Source organism: Haplochromis burtoni, unplaced genomic scaffold (assembly GCF_018398535.1).
Source record: "Haplochromis burtoni strain Fernald_Lab_line unplaced genomic scaffold, NCSU_Asbu1 Contig_6, whole genome shotgun sequence".
Taxonomy (NCBI): Eukaryota; Metazoa; Chordata; class Actinopteri; order Cichliformes; family Cichlidae; genus Haplochromis; species Haplochromis burtoni.
The window spans coordinates 498,867-518,191 of record NW_024582367.1 but is presented as its reverse complement, the minus strand read 5'-3'; the positions used below and the strand labels follow the sequence as shown (position 1 = coordinate 518,191).

General features: G+C 42.7%; 1 protein-coding gene across 2 annotated transcripts in view; it reads right to left on the bottom strand.

Annotated features, from left to right (window-relative positions):
* Positions 1–1,017: 1,017 nt before the first annotated feature.
* The window catches only part of map2k6 (mitogen-activated protein kinase kinase 6), a 46,067-nt gene continuing 27,759 nt past the window's right edge, over positions 1,018–19,325 (bottom strand). For both annotated transcript variants that reach the window (XM_005913825.3, XM_005913824.3), the window contains 8 exons: positions 17,719–17,838; positions 17,171–17,287; positions 16,995–17,046; positions 14,957–15,084; positions 12,129–12,206; positions 11,247–11,386; positions 8,014–8,059; positions 1,018–7,160 (listed from right to left, as the gene is read on the bottom strand). In XM_005913825.3, the coding sequence (XP_005913887.1) occupies positions 7,083–7,160; positions 8,014–8,059; positions 11,247–11,386; positions 12,129–12,206; positions 14,957–15,084; positions 16,995–17,046; positions 17,171–17,287; positions 17,719–17,838 (759 nt within the window). In that variant the 3' untranslated portion in view covers positions 1,018–7,082. The remainder of the gene's footprint in view (positions 7,161–8,013; positions 8,060–11,246; positions 11,387–12,128; positions 12,207–14,956; positions 15,085–16,994; positions 17,047–17,170; positions 17,288–17,718; positions 17,839–19,325) is intronic.

The window sequence follows — 19,325 nt, the reverse complement described above, 5'->3', positions numbered from 1 at the left end:
CTCTGGATTATTTTGCAACCTCCCACCCCCCCTCCCCGAATAAAGGAACACAACACCGCAAACATCACATACAGCTGTGTGTACCAGCAGTTTACCACCTGCGACTGAGAAACAGAAAGCGCCACGGTTCACAAGTCTCGTTGTAGTTTTCGACAGACGGCTCAGCACGGTTCACAGACGACAGATTTACACTCGATATAATCCGGCCGAACGCACGTCCAAAGGCCCGGAGGAGCCTCCCACACAAAGCAGGCTTTTTTGATGCATTTCATTCATCTGCTGACGCATTTGGAGGACGAGGAAGAAGGTGAGCAAAATTTCCTGATTCTCTGTCTGACATTCAAAATCAAAAAAAGACGAAATAAATAAGTGTGTGACGTTCCAGTAAAGAACAATCGTCTACTGGATTTAACGGATGCCTGCTGTTGGACGCTGCACGGATGAACTTGGAGGTTAAGAGGGTGAATTGTGGAGGGATGTGAAAACAGATTGCTCACTAAGGACAGTTTCCACTCGGACATCCTACCCTTGCTGATGCACAGCGACAAAGCTTTACTCAGCAGGTGAGAGCGGGCCACAATTAGACTCATGGATGGGAATTCCCACATGCAGGCAGGCATGTATAAAGGAGCACTGAAACAAAAAGGAAAACCGTTCTCTGGGTGCAGCTCTGACGAAGGAGGAGAAGCATGATGACTGTTTTATCTGGCAGCATCTTCCCAAAGAGGAAGAGCAGAGTAAAGATAGCAGAGCTCTCTGGCCAGCACAACGATGGGACAGACAAATGTGCACGCACACACACACACACACACACACAGAGGAAAATCCCATGTGACGTGTGATTAAACTCGACTCTTTTCTCATTACAGCCTATTGAAAAGTGAACATGAATCAACTGTGGACCAGAAATGTCAGCGCTGAGCAGAGGAAACAAAGAGTTGCGTGGAGTTAGAAGGGTCTCAGACAAAACCTGCTGTGTTTCTCATTAGTGTGTGTGTGTGTGTGTGTGTGTGTGTGTGTGTGTGTGTGTGTGTGTGTGTGTGTGTGTGTGCTGTCTGTACAACTGTTCTTTGTGGAAACCCAAATATATAATTGAATAAAATGTTTATTTTCAGTGTAAGAGAAACTAAAGTAGCTTTAAGTTATGAAGAACTTGATGCAACCACATAAAGTGACTCTCCCGCTTCTTTCTGTATGTCAGTAGCACGTGTCCCATTACTTAGCTGCATACATTATTCATATTCTTGTGTTTTGGCAGAACAAGCAAAACTACAAAATTAAAATTATTTCTTCAACACAAATCTAAAGAATTTTTTTCAATTATTTTTTGGAAAAAATCTGTGAAACTACTAAAAAAATGCAATTTACCATGTGCACATTGTGTGGACATGTTTGGAAAGCGGCGTGCAATCGAGAATGATTTTCCAGGAATGTCATAATTCTGTCTTTTATGGGTTCATATTGTGCAAACAGTGGCAGCTATAAAATATTTAATTTAATCTCCTCTGAATTGCAACCATGAACTTAAAGTTTTCCCACTGATTTTAACACTAAACCCACTTAAAGTTGTACAAGCTCTCGGCAGACGTTCAGTCACGCCGACTGAAGCCATTTTCACACGTGAACTCAGGTCAGGGCGCTGGCCGAGGCTGCCCTCGCACTGAGCGGACAACAGGAAGCCGCCTATCTCCTGACAGCCAATCACCAGTTAGTCAGCTCTACACTCACAGTAAACTGTGTTTAACCTTCAGGTGACTGAGTGGCCTCATTTATAACCCCGGCCGTACAGTTCTGTGGGTAAAAATGCTGCCACATCTTTTTAAACCGCTTCTCCTACAGAGTGTCGTTTAGAGGAATTGGCCTCGTGGTGGAGCAAAGAGTTTAACAACTACATTGTGATGTTTGTGGTGAATCAGCGCTAACAGAACGAGCGCTGTGATTTACTGCTGCGTAAGGCTTGAAGCAAATACGGGACGCCAAAAGTTAGGCCACACAGCTATTTTCACTCTTTGTCTGCATCAAAGACAAAAAGACATTAGAATCATTTAAAAATCTTTCATAGATAAATGAAACAGGTCAGGTATGATAAACAGAATTAGTGCAATACAAAATCAGTCCTGTGTAAAAACATAACAGGGTCATAAATGAGGCCGAGGCTTCAGCTTTACATTTGCATCCTTGCAGTCTGAGAGCTTGTGTGAAAATGGCTCATTTTTATTTAGACTAAAGGGTTTTGGTGTCGTTTATATGGTGGCACTAAATGTTTCCATCTATATTTGTGGGCAAGAATCACTACAAGGCCGCTAACCTGTAACATGATAACCAAACGCGATCCGCAGGCTTTTGCAAAAAGGTTTTTCACAATAAAAGCCTTTGCTCTGTAACAGGTTTCCGTCGGGTCAGTGTCACCCTTCATCTTTGATGTTGACAGCTGTACAGACTAAGCATAGCTGACGAGTGCAAACAGCAGCAAAAACAAAGTGAGCAGTTGAAGAAAAGCTTGGTATTATTTCAGAATTTTTACAGTATCACAATTTCAGTTAAATAAAAGTCAGAGCCTCTAACTCCAAACTCTCTCTCTCACAAAAAAAAATAAAAAAAGATGGAAAATGACCACACACAGGGCAACCCTTCATCGACTGAATGACTGCTTCCTTACAGTAACACACTCGTAAATGTGACAATGTGATATGACTCCTCGGTACAGTGCAAAACATCACAGCAAATTGCAGTGTCAGTGGGTCCAGGACAGGAACTGAAGGACCAAAACAGTGTTTAAGCATCAATCACGAAGACAGACAAGTGTTTCAATGTAAATGTACACCACAGATATGTACTGTTAGGCACTTAAAACACCTACGAACGCCACACAAACCTAAATCCACTGCTCCGAGTCTACGCGTGCCATGACGAGTCCGACTACCTTTCCCGGCCTCCTAAGCCTGGCTCCAGCTCTTTGGTCACATTTGCTAAGTTAGGTTAATAACCATTTTTCACTAATGGAAAAAAAAGAATCTCGAGGTTCGACCTGTGATGGATAATTTTGCTCTGCTTCCAGAAAGTGTGACTTGAATTTTGTTAATTTCATCATGGCCTAAAAACACTAGGGGCAATTAAAAGTCTCTCCAGTATATTTCCATCTTCGGTACAGAGATGCACTAATGAGGAAGCCCTTAAATGTCCTCGCCGCGATGACTTCTGTCTGCTGCCAGTCCTCACATTCAGCTTCACCACAGAGAAACAGTTGGTGAAGTCAGAAAATGAGAACTATAGATGAAAAATAGAGAACGGTGAGAGCTTCATAAAGAAAAATAAGACAGCTTTGTGAGGCGGGCATGGGCGTGTTCGCAGTACTTCAAGGAATTATCTAAGCCAAAGGTTGTGGGACTGGAGCCCAACAGGGAGCAGGTTATAGGGTGAAAGGAAGGTTTTTACTCTGCATCAAAACAGGAAACTTCCCTGATAACATGACAGAGCGAACTGTACTCGACTGAGGGCAGGAGACTTTGTTTTGGAGTCTGGCAAAACAGCAGAGAGAATATTATTTCTTTTAAATAGAGCCCCAGAGGTCCACAGATGATGTTTTTGGGTAAATGTGGTTGCTCAGTCGTAAAAATGTCCTGGTTGACAAAAACTAAAAGCTAAAAAACATTTTTCCCCAACCATGAATCTAGGAGTTTACAGCCCTCAGCACTCACTGAGCTAAGCTCTGCATCGACTTCAGTTTGGTTGAATAGTGAAAGGTTGATAGGCGCCAACGTTTCTGCTGTTCACTTGGTTACCAGACGGCTTGATCAGACACCCACATGGGTCTCACAGCGTCCCGGATCACTGTGTTGGAGTTGGTGGTTGTACCCGCACGCTCAGGCAGCAAGTCGGACCAGCGCTGCCTCCCAGGAAGATCTGCCGAGTTAGTATTGAGGAAACGTGTCCTCTGACTTTTCAGTCAAAGCTCATCATTATTCAGACGTCTTCTATGAGTTTAACATGTTTTTGAACTTCAGGGAGGACAGCTAGTCGGGTAAAGGCCCAGTGCCACACAGGTTTGTTTATTCCGACTACATTTCCTGTGTGTTTGAAGCCTCTACACAATGATAAATCAAGTCCAACTGGGTCCTAAGTCAGCTTCAATCGGGTTCAGGGAGGGGTGTGTGTCTGTTTTGCTGCTGCACGTCTCACGACTGTGTTTCCATATCTGAGACCTGGACGGATGCGTGCACAGTATGATCCTGGAGACAGGAATGCCGGAATGGAAAACTGAAGTCTTCTTAATGGACGTGGTAAGGAGGAATTAGGAGCATTATCATCTCCTTCCACTTTGTTAGCTGGAGTTTGTTTTCTCTCAGTTAGCTCTGATTACAGCTGAGATTGTTTGAGTTGTTTGCAGGTGTGTATACCGGATCTGCAAACCACGTCTGAGGGAGTGTTGGCAGACAGGAGTGTCTGGGGAAGAAGCCTTTTGTTGTGATGACCTTAAGCATGAATAGATAGAAGCAAATATGATGCGCGTATATGACCATAAATATCAATGATATGTTTACAGGGTGCTGTGCCCCCGGATGGCCCAAAAGTTCTTTCAAATTTGTACAAACTAATAATTTAATACAGCTTTAAATGATGTTGATGCCCAGTTTGACTGCAACTCTAACAGCTAATTCGACTGAAGGTGGACCCCCGAGTTTTAGGGTTTGTGGTTGTATAGTGACGATTTATCGATGCTGTAATGTCGAGCAGAGTCGGGGGTAAAAGTCTTGTCAGAACAGATTAGAAGTGTTTTGGGTTCAGTTTTTGACTGAAGTCAAAATTAGAAGAAATCACGTGATAATTCAGCAATATAATATTTAAAAGGCGTGAGGATGACGTAAATCCTCAAACCAGGACAAAGCCTCGCCGCTCTGCCACTTAAAACACTTCAAGTTTCCCGTTTTGACATCAGAGTAATTCTTACATGACATCTAGAAGGCGTCAGCTCGGCCTCCACAGAAATCACTGCGAGAAAGAGGCCAAGAACAAAGGCAACGAGAAAGATGAACACAAGCATAAAAACATAAAAAAACGAGCATGAGCTACAGTACAACAAGGAACACAAAGTGGGATTATGATGCCATGCAGCGTGTGAGGAGGGAGGGAGCGGATCCCTGCATCATTCTTAACATCTCATTTTCCTTAGAGGGTTTCTATATAGAGGCACACAGAAGGCTTGCAAGTTACAGATTAAAAGCATTTCACGTGTTTGAGCCAAGAAGAACACGACAAAAAAAAAACACAAAGAAAAACAAAAACCATACAAAGCTCACACAAACACGTGAGGAGAGTCTCAAATGGTTCGGTCAAGTTTCCAAAGGGAAAACAGCAGTTATAATAAATAAGAGAAACTGCAGTAAGTATGTCGAAGGGGGGAGAAAAAACCTGGATCTAAATAATAACAATAATTAATATTAATAATAATAATAATAATAATAGCAATAGTATCCAGTTCTTTTCATGGTGAGTGGAGAGGGTTGTGATTGGCTCAGTACAGACAACAAGGAGAAAATCTTCCCCCACACAGCCCACACGCACACGCAAACACACACCCCGACATTTAAAGTGTGTGTGTGAGCGACACGAAGCTGCACGGCTGCGACTCGGCTCCGGCTTTGTCTCAAAGATCTGCGATTCAGCTTCACGCAGGAAGGATCAGGGACGGAGCAGTCAGTGGCTTCAAACCAGCCAAAGCTGCTGGACCTCAGAATCTCATATCTATTGGACTTTGGTGCTTTTGGCTACATTACTTTACAATATCACGGTAAAGTGTAACAGTTTGATATCTATTCGCAACTTTCATTGTTCTCACATCTTTTGTTTGGGGTCTTTTGAGGGGTCAAATTAGAAATACATTAAAAATAAATGGACGTGTTTGAACCAGCAGTCATCGCTGAGTTTGCTGATGGGGCACCCCGACCACATGGGTACAGTCACATCAAAAAGCACAACTTCAAAATTTATTTAGACGCCTTTCAAATTACAGAACCTTGCTGACACGGTGGTGTCATGGTGGCCATTTCCATCTTTAATATACAGTCTATGCTTGTACTAGACTACCATACTAACTAGTTTTAAAATAAAGCTCTTTATTACATCCGTCACATTTGAACATGATGTGCAGATGCATAGTCGCCTGTACTTTTAAAGCAACGTAAGAGTGTTGCCCTGCCTGTTGAGCTCTTACAGGGGCAGCGAGGCTGCAGAAAATCCATAAAAAAATGTTGCGGAGCACGAAAACTGCGTTTCTACTTGGATTTGGAGCCGTGCAGCTCTGTGAACATGCCCCACACACACATGTCATGCACCAGCTCGCACACATTCACGCTCACAGGCAGCCAAGAGCCCAAAATGTGTAGTTGACCTCCACTGTAATCAGGGGGGAAAGCAGTGTAAGTGCAGTACCTCTTTGTGACCACTGGGGGGAGCCCCTGAAGTCAACAATCGGACTCTCCAACTGTTCCTCACTGGCCACATGAGCCCGTCTTTACCCAGAGAGAAATTCTGTACATGCAGTCAATTAATAATCTGATGCAACACTTGCTTCGAGTATGCAAACATTTAGATTATACACAGATAGATTATATCATTCTTCTTTTTTTTTATATAATCTGCACATCTTCTCGCTTCTGCTTTTCAGCAAAAAAGAAACTATGACTCGACCCTTGTGGAGGCCACAGAGTCAGCGCGCTAACAACAGCGCTCGAGGAGGAGCGCAGCAGCGGGGCAAATCGAATCAAACGGGGAGGCTTTGCATACACACATCATAAATTACTCCAGATTCTGTGTGAGGCTCCCGTCTCCCAAACTCCTCCCACCGTGCCAGGTGATGCACAGAGGAGGGGGCTGAGGCCAGGTGGGGGGCGGGGACAGACTCCTCGTTCTGCTTCGTCAGCGGTTCCTCTGGGCTCCGTTTGTCTGCCACTGGAGGGAGGGGTGAGAGGGAATCCTGCGGGTAAATGGGATGGTGGGGGGAGCTGCGATTGGTGTTTTTTTCTTGGATTTTTTTTTTTTGTTTCCTCTTTTTTAACAGATTCCTCCCCCTCCCTCCAGTGCACTCAGTCTCCCAAGATGACTTTCACAAAGCTAGCCACGTCGGTTTCTTTGGCCTCGTGGGAGGTGAAGAAGAGATGTTGCTGAGGAGGAAACGGACACCGAGTTAGTCGGGAGCCAAGTCAGAAAAAAGCAATTAAAGCATCAATTCCTTGAACTTTGAGGCTGTCGTGTTGTTGTGTTGCAGTTTGCATTGTAATTATGGTCATTAGAGCATTTCTTTGCACCTGTTTTCAATCTGATTTTTGTTTTTGACACTTGGTTTTACACTCATTTGTTGTCATCTCTTGTAGTGACACCTTTGTTGCCTTTTCTGGTCAATTTGTATCTGGTTGCCATACTTTGGCGCAATATAAATTATATTGAATTGAATTTTTTTCAACTTTTCGACGGCACGATTTGCATCTTTATGTGGACATTTTGTATTTGTTTATAGTCGGTTCATGAATCTTAGTTGTAAACAATCCGATTGTTGCCCTTATGCACCGATTTCACATGTATGTGCATCATTTTGCTTCTATTCATTTTGTTGGTGACTTTGCAGCTCTTAATTCTGTGTCTTCTGTTAATTTCCAGTCATTTGGGTTTTATTTAGAGCTTGTAGGAAGTCTTGGTTCATGGTCATTTTGCACATTTAAAAAAAATAAATCATTTTTGTGTCTTTTGTTGTTCGTTTGCATCCATTTCGGGTCTCTTTGTGCTTAATTGATTAAGCTGCAGCCATTCAAACACCTGCACCCCCCTGATACTCTGAGCTTTTACTGGACCTTTAGTAAACCTTCCATGGATGAGACCAGTGAAGCATCTTGGCTTCAAGCGTCAAATACAGGGTTTGTAAATAACAATCTAAGTGCACCCCCCAGTGTTTGATTAACAGCATTACAAGGTGCTTGCAGGGAAGTCATGCTTATAATCTGTTAACACAGAAACACTCACCATGAGTTCTGTGTAAGTCGGCCGCTCTTTGGAAACTTTCTTTAAGCTGCAGAAGAAGAAAAAAAAGCAAAGATGAAGATTAAATGGTGGACTTCCCCACTCTTGCCACAGATCTGTTCTAGCGTCTGATTCAGTGTTATTCTATGAAAGCGTCTGAGAAGTCGCAGACTGCCAGCCTCCGAGGGTTTCAAGGTAACAGAAAAAATACAACCAAGCACGATGAGTCACCCAAGCACCAAAGAACATAGTCACATCAGTGTCTTTCTGCATTCTGAGTACTGCTCAAAGTGCGGCATCATTTTCTGATATCACCAGGAAACAATGATCGAAACTGGAGGACGACTCGTTTCTCAGTGTGATCGAGTGTTATTTCAGGTCAGCAGCCGTACATCATGTAAGCATTTCAGATTCACCCAGATTCACAGAACACCATCAGGCAGGCGTCTGACCATCACGTTCATTCAGCAGCTGCACATTAAGCCTGAATCTCCCATAGGAAACCAGATGAACATGGACTACTCCAGCAAATAGCCGGCCCCCAAAAAGTTCAAAACAAGCCAAAAAAAAAAAAAAACATTACAAAGAAAAGAAAAACAATTCAATAATTTGGCTTTGCTTAAAGGCAGCATCACTTTACATTAGTGACAGGAAGAAGAAGTCTGCTGGGTGTTGGCAGTGCTGGGCGAAAAGAGTTCAGTATTCACATCACTGCCACAATTATGCAGTTTCCACATTACTAAGGTTCTTCAGTTATTTGCATGTTAAGCATGTTGTGGGTGGGGTGGGGGGTATTTCAGTTCTATGTGGAACAACCGGTAACAGGAGATATTCTTGTCAATGTTCCAGCTGTTGTTGCATGCCACTGTAAGCTCTCAGTCTTCCAAAGGCTGCCAGACTTCTTTAAGCTTCCTGAAGACATTTCATTTGTCTTCCCAAACACTTCTTCACATCATCTAAAAGTTGATCACTGAAAACTGAACAATACACGAGTCAGATCTTCAGGACAAAGCTCAGCGATATATTTGGACTGACAAGCAGAAGAGACTCTCCTGAGCATCCAAACATTTGCATTCTGGACAGAGAAGACAGACGATTTAAGATGGCCCTACATCCACCTGGACCACCTCCAAGGTGACAACCCAACAGCTTTCAGGAAACCTCTCTGGTGTGAAACATCTTCAAGTACCTAAAAAAACAGACCAGTTGCTTTTAACTCAAGTTTAAATAAATGTTATTGCATTTTCAGCTTGGTCGTTGCTGCAGTGCAGGTGGAGTGAAACAGTATTTAAAATATTGGCAACCACCAGTCTACCCATAAGCCTTTCTTCCTGTTAAAAGGGAGTTTTTCCTTCCCACTGTCGCCAAAGTGCTTGCTCACAGGAGGTCATCTGATTGCTGGGTTTTTCTCTGTGTGTATTATTGTAGGGTCTACCTTACAACATAAAGCGCCTTGAGGAGTCTGTTGCAGTGACTTGGCGCTGTATAAATAAAACCTCATTCTCAGGTCAGTGCATTCACAAGGTTTTCAGAAAACTTGGACAAAGATTGAGATCACTGAGATTCAAACTTCGGGATTTTTAGTATCTACACCTGTGGTATAATTTTGAAAATCCTCGGTGACTTCCTGCTTAAGTTACTGCATTCACAAACCTAGGTGTCCATGTCGCCGGCCCACCAGTGAAACAATACCCCATCAACCTTTTACAGCTGAAGGGTAAAAATCACCAAATCTGTCCACTGAATCTGCTTTTCATCTGTGATTTTTAATCTCTGAAGGTTTTTTGCACTTCTTCCTCATTCCTTCTTCAACTGTGGTGGCTGTAGCTCAGGAGGAAGAGCAGATCTGCTGATCGGAACGTTGCTGGTTTGATCCCTGGCTGCTGCAGCTTGCACGCCAAACATCCTTGGGCAAGATACTAACCCCAAGCTGCTCCCCAATGCATCCATCAAATTATGAGTGTAGAAAAGCTCTGTACAAGAATCAGTCCATTTGCCATTTAACCAGCCGACATTATTACTTCATGAACCCTCATCACTGTGCATCACAGCAGCCTCTGCAATTCCTGAACTTCCAGAGCTATGCATGAATACAACTTCTGACTGACTGGACATCATTTGCACTGGAGTAAGGTGAGGTTTACACCTGCATCATCACGGCCTCCCTTTTCTTAAAGGCAAGGTTGTGATGCCCGTCCTAAATTAAGAAAATCCTTTCAGCTCACTCGCCGTACGTCTTCTCGCTGCACAAATACCTGCATGTGTCACTAAGCAACAAAGAAAGAACAGAACCAAAGATTTTTTGGCATGTAGAAGATCTGATCTTGGAGGCACAAACACAATAATCTCGTTCTCAATGGTGCGGTTACAGTTTGGAGGAGTAACGTTACAGAAGAGGATGCACGAAACAGCCGCTCGGCTTTTGACAAACATCCAAAAACGATACGCAAACGCAAAGACATCCCGCTTTTCTCTTTTTACTTTTGTTTATACTCCATCTCTCTGTGCTCTTACTCACAACAGGAACTTGATGAATATCTCAAACATAATTATTTTCGTTTCCAACAATTACAAAAACAATATAATCAAAAACTATACTCAGTGTTTAGAGACTATTAAAACTATTAAACATGGAAACCCCTGAGCAGTTCATTCTCAAAGACCCGTGTTTTTCTCTTTAGAATATTTATTATTGCTCGTTACCAACTAACCACCGCCTCATTTTTACCGCCATCATGTCTCACATTCATGCAGTCATCTGCTAACAGCGACCTGCGCTCTCCTGCTATCCTGCCCGTATGACCCCCAAACCTGCCAGCCTCCCGCCTCACCTCTGTGCACCCTCACTGGTTCACACAGCATTTATGCTCAAAACAATATTTGCAGCTCAGTTCTTGTAAATTACAGTGGCACAAAATTACATAATTAGAGTAATTAAACTAATACGTAGGGATCCGTAAAAAGTGCACAGTTGCGCGTTTACAGCATATTCAGATACAGTCCCATCCTGTGAAAACAAGAATAACAAAAACAGCAACAATGAAGCCAATCGAATAAAGGGGAAATCATCTGAAGCCCACTCAGCTGGGATCAGTACACATCTCTCGGTGTGATCTGTAGCAGCTTCGCGACTCTGCAGGCTTCTCCTGTGTAAAGATCTGTGAGTAATTCTGAGACGTGGATCCGGCTGGAAGAAAGTTGGACAAAGCAAGAAAATAAACCAGAAAAACACGAACCACTGAGAAGTGAAGTCCACAAACTCAGGGGAGAACTGGTCGGCGGGAAGCTGGGGCGAAGGCTCTTCCACCACCTGCTTCAGCTGCTGAAAAGGTGTCCCCCACGAGTCGTACGGGAAGCGCAGGATGGCGAGCTCGATCTGAGCCAAACAAGACAAAAAAACAAAGAGGTCAAGGAGCGTTTTTAGTGCTTTAGTGAGCACAAACACATAACCTGACACAAACATATTTGCACAGCTGCATTCATGTGATTTTTCACCCAAATCCATCCCACGTCGCAGCGTCATTTAATGACTGACCCCAAAACAAGCACACTCTAAAGATCCCACTCATCTCCAGCAGAGCGGCACACACGTGGCTTCCCAAACATCCGTTACCGTTTTTAACATTACTGTAGTTTTTCCTCTCACTGCTACTGCAGCATTAATGAGTTTCACACTAAAACCTCCTCAGCTGCTTCACCTCCTTCAGTTCAGCTTTGGAGGAACAACAGGTGCTCCAACAATCAGCGCCCGGCAGGTTTTATTCCACACGCTGATCGCTCAATCTGTCGGGACCACTCATTTTTCATTTTACAATTATTACAAAAAACTTCCACTACTCTGAAATCACAATTTTCCTCTTTTATTTAAAACCCATTTAGTGCCCTTTTAAAATTCAGACTGTGCTGGAACATTCGCTGCTCGAACAGCCAATCGAACAGGCAGAGACGAGCGCGAGTCAACTGCTGAATCCTTGATGCCAACATCCTCCTCGGTCCGGCCTGAGCTGCAAAGCTATGAATATTTCACGAGTTTTTCATTTTTAACTGATAATGGTGGTTTTTTTGCAGCGATGCAGAAAAGGTGAACAAACGTATGCAGGAGCGCGAGGCGGCTTTACCATCGTGATTCCTAAACTCCAGATGTCCGACTTGACGTTGTAGCCTTTCTGGTTGGTCTCAGGATTGATCCTCTCCGGCTGTGGACAGACAGAAGGTCACATGATGATGTCAATAACTGCAGCCGTTGTCAAGGATAACCAGCCCCGCTGCCCCGTAATCCCAAAGCTCTTGTGCACACACAGACCGAGCAACGTACCTGGCTCTAAATACCCTCAGCCAACCAGCGGCCTGCCGAGTGGTTAAAGAGTAACTGGCTCATTATGCGTGTGGATGATAATGAGGGACTCGGGGTCGCAGATCTAAAGACACTTTTAATGCACAAAATCTACGTTTGCAGCCAAAACCGACAGGAAGTATGTTCTGGTCTACGTTTCCCCCCCCCCAAGGTAAAAATACTTCCCTTTGTTGTCCGTCCAAAGCGGGATACCTGCTCACGTATCCACGTGTCGTAACATTCGTCAACATTCAGGCTGACGTGGGTGCTGCTGCATTTTTATGAGCGCAAATCCTCCACATTCAAAGAAACCTCTGAAGACACCAAGACTGCAGCAATAACAGTGTCATTAACAACCATCCAGGCAGTCAGACTTACTTGTAATTTTTTTTAAAGCGGCCTTGAACAATAGTTCTCCGGCTCTCTGGAGATATTTTAGCGTTTCCTTTGGACACTGGCCGTTTTTCAGCCCAGTCCTTGTATCTGACCATTTTCAGAGGAATGCTTTTGGTACGCAGCTGAACACTGACCTATGAATCACTGAAGCACTTTGTTGTGAACTGGTGCTATATAAATAAAAGTGAAATGAAGCATGAAAAAGGGCACCTAATTCAAAGGCTGAACCAGTGTGGTGTCTACATGTTACTGACAACTTAGCAAAGAACCAATTTTAAGTGGTGTATGTAGACACTTTGTTGCTAGCAGACAGAAAAACATTTGTTCACATTTCTTTATAATAATCTTTGAAAGTTTGACAGACATAAAGCACAACAGGAGTGTCTGTGAAGCACAGTGGAGGCTCCGTCATGGTCCAGGGGCTGCATGTACCCAGTGACTGAATTTTTACTTTTACGAGCACCAACAGATTTTTATCTGGAAAACAGCTGATTGGCAGCAGCTTAAAGTTGGCGATGTATGTAACGTGTTTATTATTATTAACAATCTTTGTCTAGTTTCTCTGACCTGCATGGACTAAATCCAGGTGCTGCTGCTCTTCAGCCTGACCTTTAATTCTTTGTGATTCCAAGTATTGGCCAAAATGTATTTTAGAAGCATAACCTTAAATCTTTGAAGCGTACCAAATGATGTTTGAATGAGGTGCGTGAGACGAATGTTTCCTCCGGTGGTCAAGAACACTGGTTAAACTGAACAGGCTGGCCATTATGTGCTTCCATGAGACTGGATCCTTGCGTAAACTGGGAGGCTTTCTTGGAATTTTAAGTTATCCAGATCGTTCCGAAAGACGCAGCATTATTTCATTTTTATAAGAAAGTTTTCCTGGAAATCCAAAGAGTCGCTTCTTCAATCCAGGAAAACAGAGCCACGTTTCTCTCAATTACACTGTAGTTTTCTCTTGTCTACAAGGACACACACACTCCTATAACAATCAAACGCTTCCAAGCTTTCAGTTTTAGTAAAGTGTAGAATTACTGCCTCGTAGTTAGATGCATCAGCCAACCTGCTGCGGTTTATATTTATTGCCTTTCCAGATGATAAAACGCATGTAGCGAGCGAGGCTTGAAGGCATTTAACAGGTGGCCACCAAATCAGTATTCAAACAATTGTGAAATAAGGTCAAAGTCTCGCCTGCTGTTCCCGAGTTGTGTGCTTTTGCAGAACGCCGTCGCAGTAAAATGACCTGTGAACTTTTTGTAAATGTTAAAACTCTGAGACGTTTGGCTAAAGCGTATGAATTCCTGAGTTGTGTTTTGTAAGGTCAAAGTGACCGTTGACTGTCAAAGTCCATTTTAGAATCCAGACGAACGGACGATCACATCACCGGCATGCATAACAGGGAGCAGGAGGAGGGAGGGGGGTGTTTGGGACGTAACAACAGGTACACAAACAAAATGACGCTAAAAGCCTAAAAAAATGTCTATAATACCTATAAATTTTAAGTTTTTCATATAGTTTCCATTTGTAAACTACTTCTGATTCCTTAACAGGTGTAAAAGTTTCAGTACTTGTCCTACAAGAATCCAAAGCCTTTGTGTTTTAAACTTGAAGAACCTCCTGCTCATGGTCATCTTCTCCTGCATCTCTGGACACAGCTGCTGTCTTTAGATCGCGTCATTGAAGCCCTCATATGTCTCCTCGTGTTTGTGCCCCTGCAGTGAGTGCATCGGGCTCTCCTCCTGATTCAAAGTCATGATTCGTCTGGACAACAACTGGACACTGTGCATCCTCCTGGTCTTGCTCCTCACCTGCTGAGTTACCTTCCGGTTTGGAAAGTTTGGACTGATAAATACTGCGTGGTCGTATTGGGAGGCCCAGCGTTCATAACTAGTAAAGATAAATTAAACAGAGTTGATGTTTGCACTGTCCGATCTCGCCACAGAACATCGTGAAAGTTTCCAGAAATGGCGTTCGGATGACGACAAGCAGACGTCGTATCGTTGCATGGAGCTGTCAGCTCACACACTCAACTTCACGTTGGACGTTATAACAAAATAATATCAATCAAACAATCAACAAAGTGAGACGATTTTGAGCTGTGTTTGGTGGCTCTTTAGGAAGCTCACACTGGACTTTTTAAACTTTTAATTACAGAAAGAATTTTATTTTACACTTCATTTATTTTCACTTCATTCCTTAAAGCATCGCGCTGCTTACCGCCATGTAGGGTTTGCAGCCAGCGTCCATGGTTTTAGCCACAGAGTCCACCAGGTAGCCACTGATGCCAAAGTCGCACATCTTCACTTGGCCCTGAGTGTTGATCAGGACATTGGAGGGTTTCACATCTGGAAAGACGGCCAAACAAACAGGACTTTTAGCGAACAGTCGCTCTGTTAGTTCTGTTTCCCTCTGAGAGAGCAGCTGGCTGACCTAGCTGCAGACTGCGGTCGCTGTTACAGACCGACGGGTGTCTTCATTTCTGTGACGTATAGCTGCTTTAACGGTGACTTTGACAACTTTGACCCAACAACAGTAACACGGTGGTAACAGAGGTTTGACACAGGAAGGATCAACTCTTAAAATACCAGCATGAGGTTTGTAAGATTTAGTTCTGTGGCTACAACATATTAGTTCAGCAAAGCTTCTGCTGCACATCCTCAAATGTGTGTTTTAACTAAATCTATTTCATACATTTAACAAAATGTTAAATTAATGACAAGTCTGAAGTGAAAAACTACCAGGCTTAAAGTCAGGTGCTTGCAAAACGTAGCAAAATATGTATTTTGTTTACCTGAACATACTGGAAAAAAAGAAAAAATTATCACAAAATACTTTGATAAAAATACAAAAATAATTAGAGAAAAATAATAGAGTTAAAAAAAAACTGAAAACAAAAGCAAAATTTAAAAAATAAAAAACTTTGTTTGTTATCCACTGCAGCGAACACCAACATCATGTATCAGTGTATTTTACAGATAGCCATTGTACAAACCACGCTTCATTTATCACATATTTGTGAAGCTATTTAAGAATTTCATAATTTATTTTGACAAAAACGTACTAACATTTAATGATAAGTGGTGCAACGATTCTCCCAACACGTGAAAACATCATTATTACATGACGTGACATAAACTGTGTTTTTATTCTTAACAACTAAAGACTGTTTTGGTCACTAATATCTAGGAAGCTAACTTTGTACTCTATGAACTGCAAAGCAGAGTAAGAATTAGTAGCACAAAGTAAGAATTAGTAGCACAAAGTAAATAAAAACTCTTTGCTTATTTACGAAAAATCTGAGCATTTTTATTTTAAAGATTTGTTCAAATTATTGACAAACCTCAACTAATTTAGGCCTTCTTTTACATTTCAACACAACATCATATCAGCATCGTCTCTGTAATGATAGTGATTTGAACATAATAATAATTTGTGCGTATTTTGAGATGCGTTTGTGTTCCAGTGCAGATCAGGCAGCGATGATGCTTTAACCCAGAGTTCCCCAACCTTTTATGCACCATGGACCAGTTTATGTCCGACAATATTTTCACAGACTGGCCTTTAACCTCCTAAGACCCGAACTCTTCCACGGCATGCATTTTTAATTTCTCTTTGCTATTTGGGCATATTGGGGCCCAATGAATGTAAAAACAAAGAATTACCAGATTTTTTTTTTTTTTACCTTATTTTTGTCTTTATGAAAAATAAGAGCCACATATGAAGATATTCGTTTAAAATTTTGATAGAACAGTAGCAGGATAATGTCCTCGTCAGTGGATATCAGGCCCATGTAGAGCAAAATTGAGTATTTCAGTCTAAATAACCCAAAATGGGATGTACTCACTCCAAGGACAAAAAGAACATTTTCATAAATTTAGCAGAATCGTGTTATTGTCTTAAATAATCCAACAGCTAACGTTCAATCTAACTGCGCTCGATACATGTGCTGTCATATGCAGCCCCGCCAGGTGAGTGGTCTGAAGCACTCGGTCCAGTTCAGCGCCCCATCGCTGCTGAGGCTGCACCAGCCGGCTTGACGACCGCACACGTGAGGCTGCAATCCACCGTTTTCTGACCCAGAACCAGAGACGGATGCTCGTTTAACTGCTTTAACACAGACGCACTGCTGTGGCTCTCCAGTAAGATCTGGCAAGAGTCTGAAGGGATAATGGAAGCGGAAAACAGAAGCAGCCGCGTGCAGCTGAGAGGAAATTGGCAGTGAGAGTTTAATGGGTCTCCAATCTAAGGCTCTTACCTCTGTGTATGACTTGCAGATTGCTGTGGAGATGCTCCAGAGCTTTTACTATCTGTAATGAGAAAGGCCATCAATAAGCAAATGAGCGTTACATAACCCGTATGTGTCATTAAGCTAAGTTGAGTGTTCGCATTAAATTTTAATCATTCACATTATGCCGCTTTAAGTGAACCTACTGAGACAGCGATCTTTCCCAGGATGTCCTCGGGGATGGTCAGGCCCTTCTCAATCACCTGCTTGTAGAACTTGTCGAGGGAGGTGTCCATCAGCTCCATGCAGATCCACACGTCGCCCTGGCAACAGACAGGCAGATTTGGAAACAGATCAGGACAAAAAAAAAGGGGAAAAAACGGCAGAACAAAAAGGCGCCGGCCGGATTCCAAACAGACAGGAAGTGACAGATTTTCCAGTGATTCAGACCCAGTGAGGAAATCCTGAACATCCACTCACTGCTGCAGGAAGTTTCTGCATCAGACAGTCTGCAGAGGTGCCCCCCGACCCCACTCTTAAACTGTTTCAGTCTTTATATCCATTACTTCTTCAAGACCGCTCTGTGAGAGATTTGAATGACTCTGTCCTGACTGGTTGAACAACGGAGAGTTCACTGTTTTTGCACTATGGAATATATTAAAATACTTTCCTTCACTCCTCTCTCCAAAAAGACACACTGCCACGAACGCACAAAGAAAATGAATAACGAGCAGCAGCCTTTCTGTGACTCTACCTCTCTGAATAGTGCTCCGTAGAAGGTGACGGTGTAAAAGCAGTCCACTGTCCTCATGGAGATGTCCAGATCCATGAGCAGCCTCTTCTGCTCCTGAGTGTTCACCGTGGCCCGAATGCGCTGAGGAAGGATGACAAGAAGCAAACCGTCAGAGCGAAAGCAGTCGCACTTTGTGATGTCAGCAGGGAGACAGGCAAGAAATGTGCAGCCTCTTCACAGGTAGCATTATCCTACTGCTGGTCGTGAGGTGAACGGCAGACATGACGTTTTTTAATCTGGGTTAGAGATTAGAGAAAGGCCAAAAACTGCAGATGAGGGGAAAGAGCAGAGCAGCTCAAGTCAAAGTTTAAAATCAAGTAAAACTAAACGGAGTCTGAATGTGATTACATCCCCACCTCAGCTTTTCACTTTGACTTTTCAGTTCCCCATACCACATAATGAGGAGCAGAGAAATACAATATTTACACCATCCAATCACTATCATTATAAACTGAAATTAAATAATAAATAAACTCATGTGTTTTAGCTTTGCAATAAAAACTAATGCAAGAGAAATATGCAACAGAATGAATGAAGCAATAAATGCCCAGGAAGGATATTTGCAAAGTGTTTCCTCTGGAGTAACAATGGTCGGTAAATAAATAAAAGCAAAGCTCCAGCTTTAATACCCAAGGTGGTGACGAAAAAAGAGAAAAAAGGTTTGACACCAACACAAAATCAGAATTCAGAGTCAGAGTAACCTGGCAGCTGGACGGCCAAGAACACCTGATCTGTCAGCCCAGCAGGAGAAACCCAACAAATGTCCACAAGATCCTTAGGTTTGCTTTACAAACCACTCCACATACGTTACTGTTCACTGCCATACGTAGAGTGATGTGTGCGGTCAACACACACAAAACTGCACTTTTATGCTCATTTCAAAGAACAGCAATCAGGATCACTAATCAAGCAGGAATCAAAAATCCTTCATAAACTCTAAAACTGCTGAACGCACAGATTCAGATTTTTGACACAGATTGGGGGAACCACAGATTAAACCTTTTGTATTTCTATTTGTGGAACAAAAACTAGGGAACAGTTTTGTAATTTTCAAGTCTACATATTTATACTGACCTTTATATTTATATTTATACACAGACTTTTCTTTGCTGTTGTCTCTGTTTTTCTGGGCCAAGTGTGACGCACATGGTAACTCAACAGTGGATTAATGGGTGCATACATCTTCCTACTCCAGGACTGAGTTGTTATTTTATGTCATGTAGATTGTGTCGACTGTGTTTGCGCATGTATGTGTGTATATATATATCAGTATGTTTGTATTTTGGTTTGATGTACAGGTGTTTTGCAGGCCTACGGATTGATCATCATCATTAACATCATGATGAGATGATGATGAGAGTCCCATCCTGACCTCCTTCCCTGTGCGCTCTGCAGTTTTTGCATGGAATAACTGGATCTCCATTTATAAAACGAGCAGTTTCCATTTCCATTTCCAAAAGCAGAGCATCAGGTGAGGAGCGAGTGTGTTTTGTGTGTTTGTCACTTTGCTTTAATGGGCTCGTGGTTAAATAAACATTCCTGAAGTCTGGAAATCATCTTTCCTTTTA